The sequence below is a fragment of the Furipterus horrens genome, unplaced genomic scaffold, assembly GCF_987537825.1.
Source record: "Furipterus horrens unplaced genomic scaffold, mFurHor1.1.pri manual_scaffold_12, whole genome shotgun sequence".
NCBI lineage: Eukaryota > Metazoa > Chordata > Mammalia > Chiroptera > Furipteridae > Furipterus > Furipterus horrens.
In genome coordinates this window covers 1,050,100-1,069,130 of record NW_028327182.1, presented here as the reverse complement: position 1 = coordinate 1,069,130, position 19,031 = coordinate 1,050,100, and the positions used below count along the sequence as shown (strand labels likewise).

Sequence of the window (19,031 nt, the reverse complement as noted above, 5' to 3'; positions counted from 1 at the left end):
GGTGGGGGCACAAAGGGAAAGGAAATACGGTGGGCGGTGAAGAGCCAACATTGCATACATTACACTGTTGAGCTTGGCCAACAAACAGAGCCCAGATTAGGCAGCGGGAAGGGAGGGTCAGGAGGTGCTGCGGATTCTCTGAAAACCACACAGGGCAGCAGGTGGTAGAAAGTCCACCTCTGTTCACCGACATCCCCTTCAGGGTGCGTATGAAGAATTGCTTTGAACTATCACAAAACCTGGAGAAAAAACTATCATTTCTAGGTGGCTACCTAGATGCTTTCTCAGAAATGAAGACAAATGTGAAGGCGGAACATTACGTTGTTTCTAAGGTACCCCCATGTGACTGCCGGCTGCAGGCGAATGTAGGTGAGACTGGGAGACGGGAAACTGAAGAAAGTTTGGTCCTCGTCTGGGCCCCCCCCCCAATGTGCCGGTTTCCCTGACCAGCCACCGATGCGTCCCACACGGGGCAGTGGCATGTTCAGAAGGGGTGTCCACTCTTACTCAGAGCCTCCTGGTCTGGAGCACTAAGCTCCGCTGCGCTTTCTGCCATGAGGACAAAGACCCAGAAGAGACAAAAGACACAATGGGAATGAACACTAGTTATTCCTACGAGCCGAAAGGATATAGTTCCTCTCTCATATAATGTCAAGGCCAGTTATTTCTGAAAATATTAAATCGCACAAGACCCTGTAAAACAGGGTCTGCTTTACACCTTTTCAGAATCAACAGCTGATGTCCCTGAACAGAATCTTTCCCCTGCCTGCTGATGTATGCACGTACATTTCAGTGAGGGGTCATACCTGCTTCAGACAGGTTAGATCACACAAGCACGTAAGATTTTAACTCCAGCCTCGGGGTGAGGGTGAAGATCGTTTTCGTCTGAGCTCTCTAAACCCTTTGCTTCCCTGAAGCAGCTCCTTCCACCGTCTTGGCTAACACACTTCCCAGACTAAAAAAGAAGCCTCCGTTGTTAATTATCTGTTTACGGCGTCTGGGATAAAATTAGCTAGTCTGTGATGGAGTGAGGAAACTTCCGCGATTTGGGGAGAGCAGACAGAGCTCACGGGGCTCCCCGCTCCGGCCCGCACATGCCAGAGAGGGCTGAGCGGACACCGCACACCGCAGAGCCGGGAGAGAAGACAGCTTTGCGCGCCTCCGCCGCATCGGCCACCCCTGGCTGCACGTGGAGCGTGAGAAGGGACGCGCCCGCTAAAGGGACTCTTCCGTGGTGTCGCTTTTCACCCTTGCCCCCTCCTCACCTGGCTGTCACCGCTGCTGGTCCTCCTCTCCAGCCTCTTGCCCTCAATGTCTTGTGAGGCTTACTGAATAATGAGCTCCCCTCTGTCTCTCCTTCTTAAAGGAAACTTACTGACTTGAGCAAGTGGGGGTGGGCATCCGTTTGCCGCTCCACTTAGCCATGCCTTCAGCATGCATCGGTTGCTTCGTGGACGTGCCCTGACCGGGGATCCAACCCACGGCCTTGACCCATTGGGAAGACACACACTCTCTCTCTCTCTCTAAGACGACCTACGTGATGTCCTTCAGAAGGGGGGAGGGGCCATTTCCCCTCTCTCCTCGTCCGTTTCAGGACCTCTGCTTGCCAGGAGCACAGGGCTGCTCGTTCACACCCCGGTCGGTCTTTCCTTAGGATAGCTCCCTGCGTGAACGCGCGTCTCAGCGGGTAGGGCCAGATCACGAAGCGCGTGGGAAGAAGGGCTTAAAATAGGGGATATGGCAGGTGCGTGGGGAACCTGGGTGTGAGACATGGGACCTGCGACCGTCAGCGGGAATTCCTCCGGGGAACGCGACCCGCAGCCCAGAGCAGCGGAGGGCAGACGCGGACGTCACTGTTGGTTTTTTCCCGAGCCCATTTGATCTCCGAAGTTTTATGGAAATACATCTGCTCATTGTATTAGTAGCTGAGGGCTGCCAGGCAAAGTGCCCCAAACCGCATGGCTTAACACAGAAGAAATTTATTATCACACAGTCCTGGAGGCGTCAAGCCCCAAATCAAAGTTCGGCAAGGTCATGCTCCCCGTCAGACGCTGGGCAGAGCTGTGCCTGCCCCGTGCAGGCTCCTGGCAGTGACGCCCCTTGGCCGGCAGCTGCCTCATTTCATCTCCGCCTCTGCTGTCACGTGGCACTCTGTCCCCGTGGCTCACTTCACATGACGTCCTCTCGTCTCGTGAGGACCCCGGTCACCCCGGACCATGAGCCTACCCCGCGCCAACGTGACCTCATCTTAACTGCTTTTATCTATAGGACCCCTGCCCCTTTTTCCAAATATGGTAGAATTCTGAGTTACTGGGGTGAGGAGCTTCATGCATCATTTGGGGGGCACACCATGCAAACCATACATCGATAATGACTCGTGTTCCCGTAGCTCCTTCGTCTATAGGTTTTGGTTCTATCGTCTACGTAAACATTGCTGTTTCAAATGCATTAAATATATTCCAAATCCATAAATCATTTTTTAAAGCCCCGCCTTCCACCCCATGTTTAATTCCCCTCCTCTCCCTACCCTACTTTTCTGCTTCCTTATTTTCTCACAAGGACTGATGGAAAAGGATGTGCATTTAAGACTTTCTGAAAAAAGAAGGTTCCCTCCATAAAACCCTCTCCCATATCAGTCTGCTGCTGTAATTAAGTCTTTTCCCCGAGGGTTTTCTGGAAAAGTGTATATTTTACCTGACAAATCATTCCACCACTTAGACAAGCAGGGCATGAGGCATGTACACAGTTGTTCACTAGTCGAAAGGGGGCTTTCAGGTGATGGGATTCAAAAAGGAAGTTTTGGGGGCCGGAGAAAATGAGAGGCGTGAGACTTGGATCGGGTTCAGGACGTGCCTTGGGGCGGAAGTCGGGGCCCAGGGGAAACCCGCGGGCACTGGCCTGAGAAGAGACGTCTGGGTGGGGCAGGGGCAGAACTCTCCCACGTAAGAGACGCTCTGGCCACCTAGAGGTTTGCCTGCTTGGGCCATATTCTTATGTTTAAATTATCAGCAGATATTTTTTTCTACCAGAAAATGATCCCTTGAAAGTCACACAGGTACAACTCACTCAGGAAGTCCACAATTAATGATTTGGGGCCATCGAGCTGCTTATCTGCCTGTCTGCATACACAGCTGAGTTGCCTGCACCTGCCCGGATGAGACAGGAAGCCCTGTTCATCCACGCGTGGCCTGAGAGAAGCTCCGGAGAGTCCCTGGCATCCAGAAAACTGTGTTGTTTAGCTCTGATTCTCTCTGACCATGTGTACGTCAACTGCCCACGCACAAGAACAAGAGAACAACCCAATCTTTAAAAAATGGACTCAAGATTTGAACAGATACCATCAAAAGACATACCGATGTTGTACATGCTCAGTATCGCTTTCCATTAGGGAAACGCAGGTTAAAACCACAGTGGGAGACCACTACACACCTGTTAGAACGGCTAAATAAAAGGGGCCATGATATGGGTTGGCAGGAACTTAGGGGAACTGGAATGCTCATACATTGACCATCAAAAGGTAAATGGCCAACTTCCAGCCAAGATGGAGAGCTAGACAGACATGCTGCGTCTCCCTCCACAACTAAGAAGGAACACAACTACCTCAAAACTAGAGACAACCAGAAGTTCCAGAAAACCAAGCTGCATGGAAGCCCAGCAAACAAAGATATAAAGAAGAAACACCCAGACAGGTAGGAGGGGCGGAGCCAGGGCAGAGAGGATGCAGTGTGGTGGCATCAGCAGGCTGGGGGAAAGCGCAGTCACACATTTTAAAAAGCGGGGAGGGACACCTGGGGAGCCCTCCCAGCCCCTCACCAGACTGCGCAGCTCACAGTCCCAGCACCGGGGAAAATCAAGCCTCATTGCTTCTGACTGTGCAAATCAGTGGGGGTTGGGGCGGAGGCAGAAACTGCCGCTCTCTCAACAGAGTCTGCTTGTTTAAAGGGCCCCCAGGGTCCTAGAACATCCGCAGACCCACCCACTCTGGGAACGATGGCCAGGACAGCAGCTAGAGGGGTGCCAGTCCTATATGAAGGTGGGAGAGGTACCTGAAAAAGGGGGAGTGCTGAGCAAGCAGCATTGTTTCCTCTCAGTCCCCTCCCCCACGTACAATGTCACAACATTTACCTAAGGCTCTGTCCCTTACAACATAACAGGAGCGACAGCTCTACCTAAGACACAGAGGCAAACAAACACAGGAGCCTGTCAAGATGAGGAGACAGAGAAGTATGGCCCAAAAGGGGGAATGGATCAAGGTTCCAGTGGGAGAACTAAGCGAGGAGGAGACAGCCAACCTAACAGACACAGAATTCCAAACACTGGTAATAAAGATGCTCACAGGCTTGACAGATATGCTTGAGTACGGCAAATGCATAAGGGAAGGAGTGAAGGCTATGCTAAATGAAACGAAGGAAAATCCACACAAAACCAATGGTGAAGGGAAGGAAACTGGGATTCAAATCAATGATTTGGAACATAAGGAAGAAAACAACAGTCAACCAGTGCAGAATGAGGAAATGAGAATTGAAAAAAAAAAATGAGGAGAGGCTTAGGAACCTCTGGGACAACTTTAAACATGCCAACATCCAAATCCTGGGGGTGTCATAAGAAGAGGAGGAGCAAGAAATTGAAAACTTATGTGAAGAAATAATGGAGGGAAGCTTCCCAAATTTGGTGAAAGAAATAGACATACAAGTCCAGGAAGCACAGAGAGTCCCAAACAAGCTAGACCCAAAGAGGACCAAACCAAGACACATCATAATTAAAATGCTAGAGGTGAAAGATGAAGAGAGAATCTTCAAAGCCACAAGAGAAAAGTGGAGAGTTACCTACAAAGGGGTCCCCATAAGAATATCAGCTGATTTTTCAAAAGACACTTTGCAGGCAAGAAGGGACTGGCAAGAAGTATTCAATGTGACGAAAAGCAAGGACCTACAACCAAGATTACTCTATCCAGCAAAGCCATCATTTGGAATGGAAGGGCAGATGAAGTGCTTCCCAGACAAGGTAAAGCTGAAGGAGTTCATCATCGCCAAGCCATTATTATATGAAATGTTAAAGGGACTTATTTAAGAAAAAGAAGATCAAAACTATGAACACTAAAATGACAACAGACTCACAACTATCAACAACTGAATCTAAAAAATGAAAACAGAATCCAACTAAGCAAACCAGAATGGGAACAGAATCATAGGTGTGGGGATCATTTGGAGGGTTATCAGCTGGGAGGGGGGAGGGGGAGAAATGGGGAAATGGTGCAGGGACTAAGAAGCATAATCAGTTGGTACAAAATAGACAGGGGGATGTTAAGAATAACATAGGAAAGGGTGAAGCCAAAGAACTTATACGCACGACCCGAGGACATGAACTAAGGGGGGTGGGATTGCTGGAAGGAAGCGGGGTACTGGGCAGAGGGGAGCAAAGGGGAAAAAAACCCTGAAACTATTGTAACAACATAATCATTAAATATACTTAAAAAAAAAAAAGTTAAATGGCCAATCGCTTTTGTAAACAATTTTCAGGTTTTTTAAAAAAGTTAAACCTATACTTGCCATAAAATGGACCCATGTCAATCCCAGGCATTAGTGCAAAAGAAAAGAAGGCCTATATGTCTCTTCAAAGACTTGCATGTAAATGTCACAAATAGGTTGGATGCAATAGCCCAAACCAGAACAATTCAGATTTCCAGCCAGCAGTGACCGGATCCACGGGACGTGGTTTACTCCTACTAGGAAAGGTCACTCGGCGCTTAAAGGGGATGGAACGACCGAGGTGCACACACGGCGGAATCTCAAAATGCTTACGAATGAACGCAGCCAGCGGGAAAGGGGGACCTGCTGCGCCGTTCTCTTTATATAAACTCTGGAAACTGCAAAGCGACCTGCAGGGACAGGAGGCGGGACACCCTTCCTCGGGGGAGGGGCACGTGGCCAGGAGAAAATACTAAAGGGCCAAGGAACTTGTGGGGGCAGGAGACATGTTCACGATACTAATTGTGGTCACACGTTATCGAAGGGTCCACTTTAGACATGTCCAGCGTATGGCGTGCCCGTTGCACCTCAGTAAATAAAGCTGCTTAAAAAGGTCCCTCTGGGGCTGGCATCGTAAGCACGTTCGGGATGACTTATGTACCTCAGTCTGTGACCGGGGTTATCAGGTTGGCTCCTTATCTCGCGTTCGCCTCCTTATTTCACGGCGACACCACCTCTGAGTTCCGATCAGCGTGAGATGTCACCATCGCCTCAGAAGTCATTATCGCAGGTCTCAGCTGGGAAACAGGCCTGCTTTCTGCCCACGCCGTTAGCCTCTGGGCCCCCCTGTGTGTGCACCGCAAGGCTCCGCGGAAAGCCCTGCCAGGTGCGAAGTCACCTGGGCCTCCTCCTGATCTAAAAGTCTGTGCCGTATTCACAGTCCCCAGGAAGAGGCCCCAGTGTAAGGCAAGCCCCTCAGAGCCCGCGGGCCCTCTGTCGCGGCCTGGCTTCCCCTGCCTTGCACATCGGCGGGCACTTCGGCGCACCCGGTTTTCAGAAGGTTCGGGCCTTCCGTGCTGTTGCAGGTTTGCACGTGCTGACAAGCTGGCCTGGGCTTACCCGCCTCTTATTTCTCACAGTGACTTCCTCTGGGTCCTCGAACACAGCTTCTAATCCTCCCAGGCCCCCCCGGGGTCACCCGTTCCTTTTCTCAGCACTGGCCTTGCCCTTTGAACCTACACTGATGATGTCACTGACTCCCCTTCCTCCTGCACTTTCATGATGGGTCACAGTGAGCTCCTCTCCCAGGGCCTGTCCTTCGTCCCCACGCGCCCCCTGGCTCTGCTACCTGGCATGGGACGTCAGCGAATATTTACGCAGCAGAAGGAGCTGCTAAACACTCTCAAGGCCAGGGGCCCATTTAATCAGGGACTAATTATTCACGGGAAAAGCCCGAGTTGACATCTTTAAGGTCAACAGTAAGGACACTTTCCATTCTTGACCTCATTTCCAGGAATCACAAAATTAGCCGCTCCTGTTCCTTCTTAATGCAGCGATTGTCAACATTTCTCATCTCCTGGCACATATGAACTAATTGCTAAAATTCTGCAGCACACCCCGAAATATATTTTTTGCTGATCTGACCAAAAAAAAGGTATAATTTCGATTCCTTCACATTGGACGGTTATTGTTGTGTTGGCTGGTGTCACTCTTCTTATTTGACAGTCTCAGGGAAGAGGGTCAGTGCCCCTGAGTAAAGAGTCAGGTGCTGTGTGCTTTAGAGATTCTTGGGGCGCACAGGTTGAAAATCAGTGTCTTGATGTGTGTGAGGCCGGGCAGGCCCGGAGTCCCCCCGTGTTGTCTGTGTGGAGGTGGAGAAAGCTGTCTCAGGCCCGGTTAGACGTCAGTGTTCAGAAACTACTAAAAATCGGGTTTGTCTTGGGAAATCCATCTTTATACAAGGAGCGCAGAGGCGGAGTATTTCAAGGGGTCACCAAGGAAAAGCATTTTGTGGAAACATGGTCCAATCCCACTTGAATCAGTGAAAGCGGGACCAGGAAAGAGGGAAATGGGGGGTTCAGTCCCCTCTTGTCCCCTTAATATGGCCTCACAGGAAGATGGCGATGGTATTCTTCCCTCTGCCTTGTTCTTTTGTGCAATCAGAGTATGCGTGTCTGATGGGAAATGTAAGAAAATGATAAATCAATCCCAAGGAACATGTTTCCTTAAATTTAAAACTGTTGATGATGTCCAAACATTGGGAAGAAAGGACCAATGTTGGGCTCATGCAAGAAAACATCACCGTTAAAGCACATACACATAAAATACTCATATTTTTAAAAATCCCTTTCAGTCTCTATACAGAGGGTCAGGATTATTACTCATATAAAATTGAAACAGTTTAAAAATGGATCCAAAGTTTTGTTCTCTTACGTCATTTTGAACAGGTGGTATTAATCAGACAACACATCCTGACAGGCTAAAGCAACTTATATGTTTTGGCTTAAATATTCAATTCTTAATATCACTCTGTTCTAAACGATAGCCAAAGCACATTTTATCAATTTATAAATTTCTGTAACACAATCTGTCTGTAGATTAGGGATTGCTTCAGAAAATTTTCAGTGGTTCTCTTTAAATATCACAGGATGTGAGCATAATGCTTAGAGTCGGTTATGCATATATCATCGGATTACAAAGTCCAAGGCAAACTCTTTAATAAGCCCAGGATTCGAATATATAGAAAGAGTTCAGTTTTTGTTACGTTTTCTAGGCCAGCACCGGTAGCCGTTCTTACCCCCGCCCTCCGCCCCCAGACAAGCTACCACAGCGTGACTTCATCCTCTGCTCCTCTGGGACCCAAACTGCACCTGTTTTCTTAGCAGCAGAAGCAATGCTGCCCCTTGAGAGCTGCGTGTACTTAACGGGGAACGGTTTGATGATGAGATGAAAATAAGTCAGACAAAATCGCAGCTCCCTGGATCCGTCTTGGTCTTTCACGTGCATTAGTGAATGACAGACACGTAGGTGCCGGCACTGAAGGAACTACGCGTTCCCCCGGGGGCTTCCCACAACGCTGGCCTCTGCTCTGCGTCTCCTGATCCAGGAGGAGAAGGGCAAGCAGCCTCCTGTCCTCCTCGCCCCGCGGAGCCGGTGCTTCCTCTGCCCTAAGACAGGGATGCAGGTTTCGGTTCCGACAGGAGGCTTCCATACTTGGTAGTCAACAAAGCCACCGTCTTAGCAAAACAGAGATAGTGGTAATTATACAGGATGCCTTTTTTTAGTACCTAGACTTTCAGTAAAAACAAAGGAAAGCTATGAGGACGTTTACAAAGGCTCGTGAATGTCTTGCTAAATTCTCCTCTCGGGGTGGAAAGTCCACCTGACAGCAAACAGAAGCTGTCTGCTTCATCTCGTCGGGACGTGTGATGGCCAGCGTCGGGGAGCCGCCAGCAGGCATTCCCGGGGCGGGTCTGGGTCCGTCACACGTATGAGAAATGTAGTCAGGATGTTTACTTATATTTTCGTCAGGATAATTTTACTTTGCGCAAAACATTGTGGAAAGCTGAAGACAGTCTGCACTCTTCTGCTGTTCCTAAATTCAGTAAGACCATGATCCTACTCTCAGTCCTGCGACAGGTCCCTCACTCCCAAGTTTCCAAGTGATTCAAAAGTCACAACAGGAGTTCCAAAAGGGGGGTATTTTCATATCTAGTCCCAGAATTTAATCACAGTAAAGTTGGAAGTCTTAATTTCCAGCGCATCACTTCATTTATCAAGTTAGCTGAAAATTAAAAACCTGAAGGTCAAAACAATGGCAAAGGAACTTCTTCTTCCTTCTCTGTAAAAATAAATAGCAACCAAGTAGCCTCTCCCTCCTCAGCATACTGAAAATAGCATTTAGTAAAGGCTGAAGAAGACTCTGTATTAAAATTTCTTGGGATTGACGTATTCTCTCAATTTCATTTTTACCACAATCATCTTCTGTTAATATGTACAAGTTACGAGTCTCTGCAGAGCAGGAAATGTCCTCTAATGGCAGCCTGTCCAAGAGGCAATGCTCCAGCCCAGGACCTGGGGGGAGGACACACTGGGCAGGGACACATGGGGAGTCTCCTCTGCAATACTGACCTCGATATGTAGCTAAGTGAGTTTTGTTTTGTTTTGTTTTTTAAGATTTATTTACTTAACTTTAGCGAGAGGAGAACGGAAGGAGAAAGAGAGGGAGAGAAACATCAATGTGTGGCTGCCTCTCACGTGCCCCCAACTGGGGACCTGGCCCACAACCCAGGCCTGTGCCCTGACCAGGAATCGAACCGGCGACCCTTTGGTTTGCAGGCCAACGTCCAATCCACTGAGCCACAGCAGCCAGGGTGTAGTTAAATGTTTAAAGATTGAGAATCCTGAGTTGAGGATTTGGGACATTCATTCACTCATTATCTAAGAGGTGACAGCACCTCCTAGTATAAATGTCACAACCTAGTGCTGCCCAATGCCCAGATTTGAAAAGAATATAAAACCTCAGAAGGGTCTGCTGGATACCTCAGAGAGGTGCCAAGTAAGTAGGAAACGCAGATAACCTTGTCTTGCAAAAGTTTAGAATTAATATTTAAAATACCATTATTATTAATTAGGAATTGCTGTAGGATCCCTAGTTAATGGAGAAAGGCAAAACCTTGCATGTGAAGCGACTAGAAAATGTGAAATTATTTCTTCTCTCTTCAAGCTTGTGTTCTAAGCTCTGCAGCCCGTCCCAACGCTGTCCCCTCCTCACTCGCCACCCCAGTCCCCACGCCCTGCTTCTCTGGCCAGCATTCCTTCCAGGACAGAAACACCTTTCCCGGTGGTAGGTTTGCTCTAGAGAAACATACATCAGCATCAGTTAGAATCAAGAACTCTTCGTTAATATATTCATCTCTACCTCCATACAGAGATTTATACCTCCCATTTGCCATTATTTATCTCTGCCTCTACGATGCTTTGCATACTTTCTGGTCAAAGAAGATTGTGGAAAATATTTTTAGAACAGATAAATAAGATATGAATAGCAACGTCAGAAATACACACTTTACTACCTTCAAAACCGCGGCCCCGTTACTGTCTGGCTTGAACGCTGCTCCGCAGCAGGAAGAAGAGGCCCTGTCTAAACAGATGGCCGACGGCTAAAGAAAGACGTGCCAACGATGAGATATTCTTTCCGAGGGAGTCAGAGATGTTTAACTGGCTTTGCGGCTGCATCCAGAGTGTGAGGAAGAGAACGATTTTCTCAATAAATAAGCATGACCACTCCATATGGGAAAACAACTCTCATTTTGCTGCAAATTAATACTGATTTCTTACTCCTGCTGGATTACTAGACTCACTTTGCTGATTTATATAAACGTTGAGATAAAGTACTCATCCCCGACTGTATAAGGCTTGGTGTATCAACAAAATAAGTATTGATTGGGATGTGTTTTAATAGGCAATGCTGAAGCAATAAAGTAAATACATATGCACAAAACCTTTTTCTTTTCTTTTCTTTCTTTTTTTTTTTTTTTTGGTTGCTGGTTTTAGTTTTAAAAGAAGCCCTTTATTTATGTTTTTCAGATTTTGAGGGGATTAGTTACTACTCCCACCCCCAAGAAAATGTAGTTCATAAATACTCTCATTTCTATTTTTTAACTATGGTAAAATTAATTTTATAGCTTTGGTATGGTTTTTTGCGTTAAAGAGAAAGATACAGCTTGGAACTATAAGTATCAAATGATTGTTTCCTACCTAAATATACTATTAACTATACTTTCTACTTATCAATCCCATTACTTGTCAGCTGCTGACTAACCTTCATTATGGGTCTTGAATTTCTCTTACGTCTAAAGTAGAGACTTGTATGACAGAGATACCTGGCTATGGATTCCGTTAGTTGTAGAGTTTCTTTTAAACAATTTTTGTTGAATTTATTGTGTTATATTGGTTAATAAAATTAAATAGGTTTCCAGTGTAAGTTACGGATTTTTCTGTCAGTAAGGAAGCCGTCTTAGCTCATCTGGCCTGCTGCCATGGCAGAACCCGTGGATTCATACACAACGAGCACTGATCTTTTACAATCTGGAGGCTGAGAAGTCCAAGTCCAAGCTACCAGCAGATCGAAGACCCCCGGTTCTGATTCAGACAGCAGTTGTCCCTGTGTTCTCACATGGCAGAAGGGGTCTCTTCTTCTAAGGGCCACCTGCTCATTCCGGAGGACTCCACCCGCATGTCCGATCCCCGCAAAGGCCCAGCCCCCAGACAGCTTCACATTGGGGTCCCACACAGGGACTGTCAGGCGGGGAGGGACAAAATATTCAGCCTACAGCAGGAAAAAGTGAACAAAGAATTTCTTAAGAAAAAGATAGACTATGACTTTCACATCAAGGTAATGTTGTGAGAAGTCACTTTCTAGGACTGTACTATGCTCTAAAACATGTAATTGGCTGTTCTCTCTTATACCAAGTAAAGGTAGATTTTATACTCTACTAAATGGAGATTTTATTTAAAAATTCTCCTCACAAAATAACCGTAAAACAAAGGAGGTTGTGAATGTATTAATTCTCAAGTTAGTGGTCTAAAATGTCACATAGACATGATTTCGGTGCAACAGCACGACCCATCTTCTGTTAAAACGTCTGTGGTTTTTGGTAGACGTCCATTACAGTTGTGCAGTTCCTAAGCCTGCTTTGTTGCGTCGCGCCACAGTGTGGGGGTTACCAGGGAAAAGGGGGAGGGGAGGGAGCCGAACACATGGTGATGGGGGAAGCGGTGACTTTGGGTGGAGGACACACAGTGTGATACCCCGGTCACGTGTCGCAGACATGCACACTTGAAACCTATACGATCTTATTATCCAAGATCACCCCAATACATTTTTTTAAATACCAGTAATATATTTCACAGAGCTAGAACAAATGATCTAAAAATGTATATGAAAGCACAAAAGACCCCAAATAGCCACAGCAATCTTGAGGAAGAAGAACAAAATCGGAGGTGTCATGACACCTGATATAAAACCATCCATGACAGCACGGATGGGCCAAGGGCGTAGCAGGCTGAGTGACACAGACCCGTCAGAGAACGGCAAAGACCACATCGCTTCATGCATCTGTGGCATCTAACGAACAAAGTGAATGAGCAAGTGAGGAACGGACTCACGGACACAGAGAACAGACTGTCGATTGCCAGAGGGGAGGGGAGGTGGAGGTGGTGAGAAAGGAGAGGGACTGAGGAGGACAGACTGGTAGCTACAGAGCGGCCACAGGGCGTGACGTCCGGCCCAGGGAACAGAGTCGGTGACGCTGTGGGAGCTGTGTGGTGCCCGGTGGGGACTGGGAATACCGGGCTGGTCATTATGTAAAGTACACATACATGATTGTCTAATTACTACGCTGAAACGAATACAGAATAATATTGACTGTAAAGTGTAATCGAAAAAACGTAAAGACAATTTTTTAAAATCTTGGCAATGAAAATAAATAAATAAATACCAAAAAATAACAAAGACTGTGTTACGTGAGGAGTGTGGGACCTTTACCATACTTTCCCCAATCGGGGGCAGTTTAGGAAAAGAACACTGGCTTTGAGTTTCCAGCCAAGGGTTTTACAGAGAAACTTCTAAACTGACTTATCCTTTTCCAAGATAAAGCTGAACTCTGAACCTGCATAGCTTATTCAGGAAGTGATTAATACTGTGTGTACACGGCGAGGGGAGGGCGAGGGGGTGGTTTACTCTGCGGGCTTGTAAGACATCACTGATGAAATATAAACTTTGATTCTCAAATATTTTGGACATAAAATCTCAGATAAACAGATCTTAAAAAAACATAATCTTTCTACTTCGGGTCTATTTTTAATCATTGCAAGTCCCAAGAAGCAGGGTATTTTTAAACTAGGAAGCTGGAAAATTTTATTTTTAAACTGTCCTCTGTGAGTTTATTTTCCTCGGAGCTGCTTCTCTTGGGTTTCGTGGTTTTGTGGGGTTTTTAATAGGTTCATGGAGAAGAATACAGCGAGAGAGAACGGCCACCTGCCGCGGAGAGCCCACGGGCTTATACGCACACCCACGGGCTAGTTTTACTCTTTGAGGCGGAGACTGATGAGCACGGCGTGCTAGCAGGTGTGGGCAGAAAACCCCAACATCCCCACTGCGGCTGCCCAGGAGGGAGCTGCTTGTTTCCGTGGTGACAGTTCATAATCACGACAGTTTACAGGGAGTGAAAAGAGGGAGAAATACGTTCAAAAAAATTTTTCAAACTGATAAAAGCATTTACTTATCATCAACGAATTGTCATGGCTTAGAGTTTTAAGATCGTTTTTACTGAGTGTTTCACGAAAAGGAAATACTAACAGATGAAGACTTTAGAAAATAGTTGTAGAACAGAGCACTACTTCTGTTTTACAAACTTAAAGTATTTAAACCTATGTTTTAAGTACTATTGGTTCATTAATATTATATTTAAAAATGCTAAAATAATTCAGTTAAAATGTTGCCCGTAATCATGGAATATAAAACATTGCCACTAATACAAAGACTCGTACGTGCTTTTAAAAGGGCTTCTAAACATGCAGGAGTACCCCTTTAAAAACTCGTCAGTGTTTCTGGTTAGTGTTTTATTCTGAGCTGCCGTTTTCCCGTGACTCCATGTGCTCCTAGCGGTTAAGGCGGCAACTGTGCTGAACCGTCCGTCCGGTTCTGCATTGCGTTTTAGAGCCGCAGATCTTGCAATGAACAGAAGAGGTCTTAGTGTAGTTTACTTTCCATTTGGGGATCACAGGCAACTAAATAAAGTGAACACATAATGCACAAGTATGGGATAGAGTTAATCAAATTCTGTAACGTGGGTTTACAGACTTGAAGAGCACTGTTAGGGTCTGGGCTCCCATCAGAGAGAAATCAAGAGCCACGGGGATGCGTTAGGACACTGAGCAAGGACATTATTATGTTCCATGGGCTTTGGCTCAGAGGCCAAGCAGACCCAAGAAATATTTTGAAGATGAACTCAACCCCAGCTGGTTATGGGACATCAGGCACAATGGAGAGAACGCACTCACGGCTGTGATGCTGCTGTTCACTAGGGCAGGTTGCATTTAGGCAGCCATGCGGACTTAATTCTATGTGAGCGCTGTACCTGACGTTACAGGTACTGCCGATGCACAGGAGCGGGGGTGCAAAGTGTGCTTCCTCTCGCACGCCAGCATGAGCCGATGGGTGACAGATTGCTGGGAACAGACACGAAGAGAAGGCTGAGACCAAATTAGAAGCCGGGGTGGGGTGCATCCCGTCCGGCGCCTCCCATTTTCATGGCCTGCGCCTCAGTGTGGCACGGCCTTAAGTGTCCTTCTACGCTGCTCTGGGCTAGACGGTGCTGTCTCAAGATTCACCTGTTAGAGTCTTCACCCCCAATATCTCAAAAGGTGACTGTGTTTGTCGGTACGTTTTTTAACGAGGTAACAAAGTTAACTTGGGTTTAGAGGGAGGAGAAAGAAGACAGCCCTCTACAAGCTGAGGACCCCGGTCTCAGAAAGAAAGAACAAGCCTGCGGACCCCTTGCTCTGACTCCTAGCCTTCCGCACGGAGGGAAATTAAATGTATGTTTCCACCGGCCTGTGGTACCTTGTTGTGGCAGCCACGGCAGACTAATACATAGATCAAACCTCCTGAAAAGACCAACTGTACCTTTATATAAAATTAAAAACTGTTATATAGTTCTAAAAAAGAAATTTACAGGCAGATTCTGGAAAATAGAAGAGACTATACTATACTATATTATAATATGTGGTGGCAAAGGCTGAAGAATGTAAGGAACTCTGGTCTTCAGAAGCAGAGATGGTCCTTAGGGATCCCAGAGCTGGTGGAAAGTGAAGAAAGAACTCCAGCAGGGCAGGTCAGAAGTCAGGATTCCTGAATTCTGCACTGGATCCTAAACCAGGTCGTTGTAGGGTAGATTGTCTATCTAAATGGGGTCTGGGGAAGAGCTGAACTGAGATTTTAAGTAAACTGGCTTCAACTTTAAAAAAAGAAAATACTTGAGATGATCATAACCATCTAGAGTCTCTACAACATAATTTTTACAATATCCAGGCTGTAATGCAAAATCCCTTCCTAGAGAGAGAACCAGGGACATGTGAGCCATTCTCAAAAGAAGAGACAGCCGATGATGGCTGAAGCCTCGGTGACCCAGATGACACAGGTAGCACACAAGGACTTCAGCGCAGCTGTTACAACTATACTCAAAGTGACAAAGAAAAATATGGGATAATAAATACAAACATTAGAAAGCTCAGCAAAGAAATAGAAACTATAGAAAAAAACATAAAAATCTAGAACTGAACATAAAACATCTAAAACTTAAAAATATCACTATGAGAAAGAGAAGAAGGTATTCAATAAGTGTTGATTGCAAAAAAAAATACTGAATTAACTTCACAGTATAATGGAAAAGCAGAGAAAAGTGTAAGTTGACTTGAAGATAAATCAATAAAAATTATTGTACTTGAAGAAAGAACTAAAAAATTTGAAATAAATTAACAGGACCTCAAATATCTGTGGAACAAAATCAAGAGGTATAACTGGTCTCAGAAGAATGAAAGAAAAAGAATGAGTCAGAAAAAATACTCGAAGAAATAACAGCCTAAATTTTTCCCAAACTGTTGAAGAAAATAAATTTATAGATTTAAGAAGCTCAGGAAAACTCCAATCAGGATAAAAATGAGGACACCCAAATGTTAAGACACATACCAGTCGAATTTCTAAAAATCTAAGAATGAAGAAAAAGATCTTAAAAGTAGCCTGAGGAAAAAATGGCATATTACATAGAGGGAAATGACAATTAAAATGATTGCCGCCTTTTCATTAGAAATTATAAAGTCCAGAGAGAGTGAGACAATATCTTAAAAGGCTGATAAAGAAAAGAAAAAAGCTGTCACCCCAGAATTCTATTCCCAGCAAAAACATTCTGCAAGAATAAAGGCGGACCGGGGACATTTTCAGATAAGAGAAAACTAAGAAATGCGACTCTCCTAGTCAAAAGGAAATGGTACCAGAGGAAAACCCAGATCGTCCACACGGGACGAAAAACAGAAATTAAAGCAAATACCCAGATAAACACAAAACTTGAGGGACATCTTTTATAGATATAAATACATATAAAATCAAATGTTCCAGTAAGTCCATTCATGTATAAACACATATGTGATCAAATGTTATAAATACTAAGTCCATCACGCAGATGCGAAAACCAAAGCTCCGAGGTCCGTGGGACTCTCTACAGCAGCAAGACTCGTAAAGGACAGAAGCAGCACACTCAGTCTGAAAATTCTAAAATTCATGCGTTTCGTCGTTACGCCCAAGTGAGTGTGTCCATTCTAATAGATACCAAAACCGTCACCAACTACGAAACCAGTTACTGTTCGGTGTATTTCACAGTTATTAATCTGACAAATGACTAGAAACCAAGTGATAAGCGTCACCCACATCCAGCTCAATAGGAAGTGCTCACACCTAATTCCGAAGTACGAGTTCACTGCACTGTGATTCAGCTTTAGGTCTGGCGACACTCACCTCTTTCTGACGGTACTTAATGGCCAGTTTTAGTCTTGCAAGGTCATTGCCGCTCTGCTCCTCTATGAGGCTGCTGTCATCGCGGTAATTCAGGATGATCTCTAGCTCTCGGGAGCTCCTCGTCTGGTCCAGGAGGTCTTTGGCGAACTGCTTGCACTGTCGCGACAGCTCCTCGTACTCGGACTTGAACTCGTTCTCCACCTTGCTCAGTTCCTGCAGCTCCCAGCTGAGCTGGAAGGCGGTGAGGAAGGGGTCCTCGCTGGACAGGGCGATGAGGGAGGGGCTGGCCAAGGCCTTGTAGATGTTGAGCCGGGAGCGCGAGTGGCGCAGGCTGTCCACGTCGGAGCTGGACACACACTCGACACAGCTGCAGCGGACCTCGTGCGGCCTGGGCACCGAGACGCCCTTCTGAACCAGCAGTTTGATGATCTCGTAGTTATTGGTGTGGGCTGCCAGGATGATGGGCGTGATGTCCGGGGTGAACTCAGAGAACTGCTTGTCCAGGAGGATGGGGGGCACCTGCGAGAAAGAGGAACGAGAGGTGGTGAGTGCGTTCGAGCCCAGACCTCTCAGCCAGCCAGCCAGCCAGAGCCGGGCGGAGCAGGTTCCTAAATCCTTGGCCGGTTTTACACGGGCGATATATGGCTGTTTGTCCCCAAAAGAGGAAATCGCAGAAAAAAAATAACTTTCCAATGTAATAACACGATTCTTTCTTTAATCCGAATTACGGCGCGTTATGAAATCTTCGAATCAGGGGCTGTGGAAACTCTCTGATTACAGACTTTCTTGCTCCCAGCTTATTTCCTAGCTGACAGTCTTGGACTTTCTGTCCCAGAGACCTTGACTCCCTAAATAATGATGAAAGGTATTTGAAAAATAGTTACTGATTTACATTAAAACCAAGTTTTCCCCTGTATAGAAGTACTTGAATTCTCAGGTTTTTAAAAATTTGTCTTTGGTCTTCTGCGTGCTAACATCCAACCAGTGAGGAGAGGCAGCGGCTCACCTTCTGTTTGTGCCTGACCCTCTGGGCACATTTTCCAGACGGCGGCAGGGGCTCCTTTGCTCCTGTCATTGTTTTATCAGAAATAAGCAAACGCTCCCTCGTGAATCGGGTCACTAGTGTGTCTGCGAATAATTCCCTTTGGGCTAGACTCTAGGAAAGGCAGTGACGAGAATAATGAACAGGCGCTCCCTCGTAAGCACCTGCGGGGCGCAGATGCCCTCACTGCCCGTCATTCCCACGGGGGAGGGGGGGCACCCTCGGCAAGCAGGTGGGCAGCCGCCCTCCGAGACAGGGCCCCCGCGGCCGAGCCTGCGCCGCTCACCCCAGCCCACGCCACTCTGCGAGTGTTGGCTTGACGTTTCTCCCCGCTGGCAAACCGTCCCGTGGCGTCTATGAAAACCAAAGCTACAGAAGGAGGAGTGAAGCAGGCGTGGCGGAAAAAATAACGAAACGTCACATTAAAATGCGGTGCTGGTAAAATGTGGGGGAAACGGCAGCAGGATCAAACGAAAACCCCCAGCAGGGGAAGCCGATACGGACATGAAAGTTCACGTCACTGCGTTCACAGGGAGGTACAAGCCTGGTACAGGAGCAGTTAAACCTGTATGTTCTTAATGCGGCGTCTCCACCTGTTTTATAACAGACACTGTGTGATGGTCAGAAGGATGAGATTATCTGTTTGACATACACGCAATCGGTTGATGAAAAAGATACTAACAACCACGATTTTTAAAATGTGTTTATCAGGGACACCACACTGTCTTTTGAGATCGTGGGGTCAAGACATATTTCATTATGTCTTAAGTGATCTGTTGTTTTAAGCTAACGTTAACTGAAAATTTAATTACGCATCTATTACAAAGAGAAAAAAATGCGTTGAACAACACCAAACAAGAGGTCATCTTTAAGTATTTTCTATGGCAGACATTTAGGGAAAACGTAACTATAAGTAAATAAGTTCCCATAGTAATAGTACATTTAA

The 19,031-nt window shown here is 46.3% G+C and overlaps 1 protein-coding gene across 1 annotated transcript in view; it reads right to left on the bottom strand.

The window, feature by feature from the left end:
- The window catches only part of TRPC4 (transient receptor potential cation channel subfamily C member 4), a 90,402-nt gene that overhangs the window by 34,614 nt on the left and 36,757 nt on the right, over nucleotides 1-19,031 (bottom strand). The window contains exon 3 of the mRNA XM_090258497.1: nucleotides 17,044-17,562. Within this exon, the coding sequence (XP_090114623.1) occupies nucleotides 17,044-17,562 (519 nt within the window). The remainder of the gene's footprint in view (nucleotides 1-17,043; nucleotides 17,563-19,031) is intronic.